The sequence below is a fragment of the Numida meleagris genome, chromosome 13, assembly GCF_002078875.1.
Source record: "Numida meleagris isolate 19003 breed g44 Domestic line chromosome 13, NumMel1.0, whole genome shotgun sequence".
In the NCBI taxonomy this organism is placed as follows: Eukaryota; Metazoa; Chordata; class Aves; order Galliformes; family Numididae; genus Numida; species Numida meleagris.
The window spans coordinates 7,834,202-7,842,475 of record NC_034421.1 but is presented as its reverse complement, the minus strand read 5'-3'; the positions used below and the strand labels follow the sequence as shown (position 1 = coordinate 7,842,475).

The 8,274-nt window shown below is 45.1% G+C and overlaps 1 protein-coding gene across 3 annotated transcripts in view; it reads right to left on the bottom strand.

Annotated features, from left to right (window-relative positions):
* NDE1 (nudE neurodevelopment protein 1) overlaps positions 1-8,274 on the bottom strand; it is an 18,546-nt gene that overhangs the window by 8,769 nt on the left and 1,503 nt on the right. For 2 of the 3 annotated variants that reach the window (XM_021412189.1, XM_021412188.1), the window contains 2 exons: positions 1,628-1,755; positions 1,117-1,270 (listed from right to left, as the gene is read on the bottom strand). In XM_021412189.1, the coding sequence (XP_021267864.1) occupies positions 1,117-1,270; positions 1,628-1,713 (240 nt within the window). In that variant the 5' untranslated portion in view covers positions 1,714-1,755. Of the gene's footprint in view, positions 1-1,116; positions 1,271-1,627; positions 1,756-6,981; positions 7,119-8,274 lie in introns of those variants that run through there. The other variant, XM_021412187.1, reaches the window with a different exon arrangement.

The window sequence follows — 8,274 nt, the reverse complement described above, 5'->3', positions numbered from 1 at the left end:
AGAGAGGGGGGAAGGGGCAGAAATTACTAAGCTGGGGGACAGAACGTCTTTCTGGAATTAATGATTTCCTCAAACAATAGCTGAGACAAACATACACTTGGATTACTAATTTATATAAATAACTTCATTCCCACTAGCTCATTATTGTATCCAATTGAGAAGTGTAATTAACTTAATCTTTGCTTCCACAGATATTGACCAAACCCTAAAAAAAACAAACAAAAAAAACAGCGTAATGTTTCTTGGGTGACTGTACTTCACCTTTAAGTAAAACAAGATTTTTAGGTACAACTTTATTGATGATTTCTCCTCAGGTTTCCCAAACCCATCAGCCAGAACAGGGGACAAAGAGAATCTTCAATGAGATCAATACTAGGCTCCATAACTATTTTTTTTTTTTTACATCACTTTGGTATGAGGTTCTATCCCAATAAGTTCATACCCCTTACGTTTTATTATGGAAATTAATGCTTTTCAGCTATTTTTCTCCTCCAAGGCTAACCAACTGTGAAGAGGATAAATTGTTGCCCCACCTCAATTATAGAGAGATTCATTAACAAAATCAGGAATGAAACATTCCTTCTTCTCAGTTCTAGGTGTTACACACTAGCTGCTGCTTATCTGGAACTCCAGACAACAACTACACAAGTATGTAAAAAGCATTTAAAATAACTAAGTTCTCTGTAATGTGACAATACAGCTGAAATGTTCGTATTTTGATTGTTCTGTAATATTATCTGTGTTTACACAATGCAGACAGCAAGAAAGCCATAAACAAAAGCACTCAGTAGATAGAAGAAGAAACAGAACATCAGCTCTGTTGATGTATGTTTACTCTCCACTCCGCCACAAACAATTACCTCCTGTTTCAAATCGATCCTGAAATATAGCCACAACTTGCTAGTAGGGGTTCAGGAACAATATTGGGATATTTAGTACTCGTCCAAGCAGATTACAGATTGATGTTCCTTAATTTTTCCAAGACATTTTTTGCGGCTCAATTTCTTTGTAATGCTGAACTCTCCCATCCACAAGGCAAGCTCACTCTGCACACACCTTTCTCATTCACCTTCATGCTTAGGATGCATAGCTACTGTATGCATCATCCACTCTTACCTTAACAGACTCCAGTTCCATTCGCAAACGATTGTTTTCTGAAAGAAGGTCTCTGTTTCTGGACTCTGTTTGCTGCAGCTGAGTTTCCAGTTCAGCTTCATATTCTCGGCTCCCTTCTTGGAATTCACGCAGTTCCTCCTGTGTATTCTCAGCACTAGAACACAGTTCCAGCAACAGAATTCACCTTAATGAATCAAAACAATCTCTTGTATGCTCGAGGAAGAAAATACTACTTGCTAGCACAGAAAGCTCTATGCCCCTCTCCAACACACAGTCTTACTCAAACCAGAGCAGGGACCAAAAGCAGCAGCATCATGGCAGCACTAATTCACTGCTCAAATAAGCACGAAGGACTCTGGGATGATGTCGTTTATGCTGAAACCTGTGGTACAGCATTGCTACTGCTGCCACTCAAGATAGCGCCACACAGGGATGTAAACTTAACGTAGTTCAGCTGTCTGTGTCTTTGTATGCATTGCTTATACATCAGGGAATGAAACCACTGCCTTACCATTGCTTGTATTTCATAGCCAGCTCTTTCCAGTATCTGGTTTCCTCTTCCACTGAGCTGAAGTGATGTTCTCCTGCGTCTTCCATGGCAACTCCTCAGAGTTTAAAACTCCTGTTTCATTTTTTGCCCTGGAAGATTAAAGGATGAAGCATTAAGAGCTAATGCAGTGAATTAGCTCAATATTTTTCATTGTACAGGGGTGCACCACCCCTCTCAGGAATGCAGTGCATGCCTGAAGACCAAACTAAAGACCAGCCTCAACAGCACTCTGCTGGATAGAACAAAAAAGTGAAAATCTCTACTGAATCATCGTGCTCTTCTCTCAGGTTCTCCAAAGATTGCTGCACACCACACTGCCCACAGCAAGCAACTGACTACACAGTACAGAGGGCCAAATGTCAGACTTCAGCAACAGCTGAAGAACAGAACACACAGAACACCGGTGAAAAAGATGATATCTCTGACACACCTCCAAATTAAGTGATTTCAGTAGTCCAAGAGAAATACTGAAAGAGAAACTTCAAAGAGACACAAAGAAGGTACTCAGGACCCTCAGCAAGTGTGCAGATGACACCAAACTGAGCAGTGCAGCTGATACACTGGAGGGAAGGGAAGCCATCCAGAGGGACCTGGACAGGCTGGAGAAGTGGGCCATGTAAGCCTAATGAGGTTCAACAAGGCCAGATGCAGGGTGCTGCACATGGGCTGGGGCAGTCACAGGTATTTATAAAGACTGGGGGAAGAACTCCTTGAGAGCAGCCCTGTGGAGAAGGACTTGGGGGTCCTGGTGGATGAGAAGCTGGACATGAGCCAGCAGTGTGTGCTGGCAGCCCAGAAGGCCAACTATGTTCTGGGCTGCATTAAAAGAGGAGTGGGCAGCAGGGAGAGGGAGGGGATTGTCCCCCTCTACTCAGCTCTTGTGAGCCCCCATCTGGAGTACTGCGTCCAAGCCTGGGGCCCCCAGCACAAGAAAGATGCAGAGCGCTTGGAACGGGTCCAGAGGAGGGCCACTAAGATGATCAGAGGGCTGGAGCACCTCTCCTGTGAAGAAAGGTTGAAGGAACTGGGCTTGTTTAGCTTGGAGAAGAGAAGGCTCCAGGGAGACCTCATTGAGGCCTTCCAATACTTGAAGGGGGCGTACAAACAGGAGGGGGAATGACTGTTTACATGGGTTGATAGTGATACAAGGAGGAATAGTTTTAAACTAAGACAGGGGAGATTTAGGTTAGATATTCGTGGGAAGTTTTTCACTCAAGAGGGTGGTGATGCACTGAAACTCTCTGGTTGCCCAGAGAGGTTATGGATGCCCCGTCCCTGGAGGCATTCAAGGCAAGGCTGGATGTGGCTCTGGGCAGCCTGGTCTAGTGGTTGGCAACCCTGCCCAAGGCAGGGGGTTTGAAACTAGTTGATCTTTGAGGTCCTTTTCAACCCAGGCTATTCTATGTTTCTAGCTTCCTGTGTTAATACTTGCAGGAGCACCTAAGCTTTTTATGGACATACCTGCTGAACACAAGAAAAAAAAAATTCTCACTACAGTAGACAAAACTACCTGACTTAAAACCTGAAATCCAGATATGACTGATGGGCACAACATATCTGAATACCTCAGAATGCCGTGGGAGAAGGGAATTCCAGAAATTCCTAGTGAAAAGATAAGAGCTCCACAGAGGTTCTAGTGGGACAGCATCTGGTTGGACTAGATGTGCAGATAGATTGCAGCAACTCAGCGAGCAATCCAGACCAGCCAGCAGTCCTTGTGCAAGCATAAGCACAGGCACATGTCACAGTCCCAAAAAGGAATGACACATATGAGAGCCATGTGGAAATCAAGCACCTTAAGTTGGTAACTCCTGCTTGAAGACTTAAGTAGACACTATAATTAAATGCCTTCTGATGTGCATAACGCACTCTAATAAACAGGTAACTAGCAAGTATCATTTTATATGAGGCTGTCTTGACAATGGAGAAATATCAGTCCTAAAGCTCTGGATAATATGCCATGGACAATCCTAAGTGAGGCAAAGATTCCACAGGCATTATGAATTTAATGGAAACCTCAACAGATTAAGGACAAGGAGTCAAACAGTTCATGGCAATGGTAGTTGTCTGAACTATATCACTGAAATCTAAGGATCAAGGAAACAGTTCTTCCAGCTAATTCTACACCTATGGAAAAAAGATAAAAATTTCATAACCCATATTCACGCTTCCTTCTCTGCAAAACCACCTGGTTTCAACAGCCAACTATCTGGTACCTCTCCCAAGAGAAATTTAACTTGTGCTCATCTCTACTACAGAGGACAGTATCAAGTACTCAAAGCAATTGAGTAACTCAAATCCAATTCCTACATATCAAAGCAGAAGGAAAGCACACGGCGTTTTCACAGCTTGTGATTTTTCCAGGATGTTAATGAGCAAAAAGTGGCTGTCACAGCTAAGTGGGCTGTGTCCGCACACCTTCATGTACAGCATCAGCTCCAATCTCATAGATATCACCCTATTTAGAATGGGAGTTAAAGGTGAGGAGTTACTAAATTCTAGTTTTATAACTCAGTTTCTTAGCATTAAAGATTGGTTAGACAAAGCTAAAACTCCCCTTTCTAACAAATGAAGCCTTCCAGTAAGAAGTCTCAAGTCTGCTGCTACTTCTACAGAAGCACGAACTACAGAGGGGAGGGGAAAAAAAAAAAAAAAAAAAAAAAAGGAAAAGGAGCGTACATAAGAAGTGCTTTTCCAGAGAGTATCCTTGCCTTTTATGAAGAAAAGCAAGGGCAAGCACAATTAACATTCCTTACCTACGACAGTTCACTATACATCTGTTCTATTTTTAAGCGAGCTATAAGAGTGCTTTTGATGTTAATGAGCATCTAACATTTAAGGCAGTGCAGTCACTCACCAGACATTGCAGAACATGTGTGAAGAAGAAAATAGTTTTTTAAGAATGAGGGACGGGAGGGAGAGTCAGACTCAAAGTAATGATGCAGGTGCACCGAGAAACCAAGAAGGACTGGTTTCCACTGCTGTGGTCAAACCACCATAGAAAAAAGCAAGTCTGAGATCCTTTTGGAAGCTTAATTCTCTCCACTCATACAACAGGAAATTTCTTTATTTCAAAAATCAGAGAATCCACCCAGGATATGCCTGACTTGGTTACATAAGCAAAAATATACTTCAGAAGTCTCAAAAAAGGATTTCTTCTGACTTACGTAAGCATAATAATAAAAACATCACCCCTGTCAACAGAAAGAAATCAGACAAGGTGAAGAAGTGCAAGATTTACTCCTGAAAGCTTTCAAACAGCCCTTTGGAAACAAAAGGCCTGCCATCAACAGATAGTTACTGTTGGTTTATATCTGGTTCTCATCTATCTTTTTACATTGAGCTTTGGAAAAAGTGAGAGAATGCACTAATTTGCATCTTATAAGATTGTACACATCACAAACAAAAGGACTCTGAGTCATAACCTTATAGAAGGTCCACATAAGGTGGTAATTTTCAAAGAAACAGCAATTGAAGTGCACAGCATCTTTATGAGTGTGTCCTTGTAAAAAAGAAAAAAGAAAAAAGATTAGTGACATCCTGAGGATGTCAGCCATTAAGAATACATTGTTTCATGGTTACAATTACTAAAGACTACTTACAACGTAAAATTAATTGTTAAACTGTAAACATACAGAAGATTGGTAGACCTATGATTATTCCACAGAGAGGACACAACAAGGCACAGATTGTTTCACCACTATCCCATACCATCGGCACATGCTGTTTGTCTGCAACACGCAAAGATGGCCTATTAGGTTTGTTCTCTGTACACCGGCACTGTATCCTATCTCAGAAGGATTTTCAAGTTTATCAAAGATGAAAGATACAAACTGAAAAGTCTAAGTTTTGGACAAAGTACTAAAGCTCTTCTTTTAAAAAAAAAAAAGAAAGAAAAAAATCATTAAAAAAACATTCATAAATCTCTCCTAAAGAGCTATCAGAAAGGGTATGGCCTTTCTCACCCACCACTGCTACCCTCTCTACTTGATTTTTAACAGCTTAAAGTCAGCATGTAAACTGACTGGAAAGTAATTAATAAGACCAATTAGGAACTTTTCACTGCGTAGACTCACTACAAAAAGAGAAGGCTGTGCGTCTGCATGAAGGAGGTGTTAGTAATATTCTGTTAAAGACAGGTAAGTGTGGAAAAAAACAAGAGAAAGTCACAGGCTCCAGCACGCACCCGCTGGCAGCACCTTACTTGTTTCCACAAAGCCAGAAAAGACATCTGGGATGCCAGACTTCCTGCCTGCGAGCAGCACAAGTGCTGGTTACAGACATTACAAAACCTCTACATCATACAGGAAGTGGAAGCATTCAGGGGTGGGATATGGACTTCTGCAATGAGAAAAACACTTCAGCATAATTGTTCAAGGAAGTTATTTCACACGAGTGACATCAGAATTGCATACTTCTTAAAGAAAAAAAAAGTCACACAAATAAAATTACTGAAGAACTTTCAGCTTGGGAATCTGAGTCCTCAAGATCACAGGGACCTCAACTTAAAGCCTGCTTCACTACCAGAATAAGGAACATCAAACAATCCTTGCATACCAAATACCTTTTTAATAAAGGAACATTTTAACTCGGTGAATAACGTTGGCCATTTTTATAACTCTGCCTGCCAGAGTCAGAGCATACCCTACTTCAATGAAAAATAAAAGAGAGAAGAAAGACTAAGAAAAGCCAGGAATAAAACACCACCATAAACGCTCCTGAGTTATCCGTGGCAGAGACGAAGCGCCTACGTGCCGTTTCTTTTTAACTATGAAAACAAACGAAATTCAGCTGGTTGCTCCTGAAAAGCAGCTTTCCATCGCGCCAAGGGTCTCCTTGTACCGCACGGACCCCTCTCCTTTTGTTTAGGCAGTACAAAAGAGAACCACTGCGAGAGAGAACAAGCAGAGGTCACCCGCGGGCCAGGCGGCCCCCACCGCGCTGAGGGGCGCTGCCGCCGGGGGGGCTGCTCTGCTCACGGCCCTGCTCCTCCACAGCTCCGCTTCGCTCTGTCTCAAACACGTGTGCCCGATTTCCAAGGACGCTCCGAAGTTCACTCCGGGTCCAGCGACTTCGGTGCCGGCAGCTGCAGTCCCGGAGCTTCTCATTCCCACTCAGAGCACGGAGCCGAGCCAGCGGGCTGCGCTCCCACACTCCCCTCACAGCGGGGACCGCAGAAGCATAGCGACAGAGCCCGGCGTAAGGGGACAGAGGGGAGGCACGATCCCATTCCTGTCTCCCGTGGCCGCCCCTGTCCCACAGGAGCTCACCCCAGGACAGCCTGAGCCCGACCACCACCCCCAGACCGCTCTCACCTCCGCACACAGCGTCCCCCGCTCCGCCGGAGCCGCAGCGGTCCGTCACAGCCACCACCGAACCCTACCCTTGGCAACGCTCCTCTCCTCAGCGCGGCCCGGCCGCTCCCGCCGCCCCATTGGCTGCTGATCACGTGCCCCGTGCCGCTCCGCCAATCAGCGGCTCGCGGAGCGTTTGGGAACTTTTCGTTACTTTCAAACCGGGTCCGGGCAGGTCCCGCCCCGCGGCACCCGACCCCGCCGCGCCCCCTCCTGCGAGAGCCGCGCCTTCCGGCTGGGGAGGCATCCATCACGCTTCCACACGGTCGTCATTTCAAACGTTTATCAATTTTCCCTGGAAATGCTCTAAAAGAGAAGCTTCACTTCACATCAAGGCTTGTTTTGTGATTCCCAAGGCACATTCTTCCGAAAAAGCAGCAGTGATGTCAGCCGACAAATGCAAGCTCAGCGTTCCTCCATTCAATTTCTTTTAATGACCCAGGACCAAGCCCTAGTGACTCTGCAGCCAGCATCGCAAGGACACCGCGCTCTGTGAAATATTACACTGCCTCATGTGCACAGCGCCGTAAGCTCAGCGCTCGCAGGCCCTGGGCACCGCAGTGGGAGCCAGGCCAACAGTGGGCTGAGCGAAACCAGGGAGCTGCGTGCCCGCCCTGCCCTGCTCCATTCCAGGGCTGAGCCATGTGGAGCCCTCCCAAGTGCCCCAGCTGCGTTCCTACCCAGCAGCACACAAACACCGGTCACTGGGTGCGCCTGGTGTTTGTTTCCTGAGTCAAAACCAAAGCACACGTGTGCAGATAGGCTCTGGCCCACACGTCACTGAGCATCACTGCACACCCTGCAGCACGCTGTGCAAACTGCCAGAGGATGGGCGCCCACGCACAGGGACCTGAACCCATCTCATTTACCGCTGTGAGGCAGCACCTGGCCTGGAGCAGAGCCCGACCCTGCAAAGCAGGCTGCACCTTGCCCTTACTGCTGCGGAGAACTAGGCTGTCACCCAAAGATGGATGCCTTTCTGACAGAATGTTATTTTAAGAGAAACCTATCCAGAGCTACAATAGCTTTAGTTGAAAAGGGTGAGCAAAGCAATTATACTTTCAGGTCAGATGTTCAGCAGATTAATTGTATTTTGAGGTCAGATGTTCAACAGAAGTAAACGGGGACAAACTATTATACAACTATTAATAGGAAACTAAATTTAGTATTAAAAAAATTACATAATAGCAATTTGCAGTTGTCATTACTCAAGAATGTTTTCACTGGATAAGTTACAGAAGGTAAACCACGTGC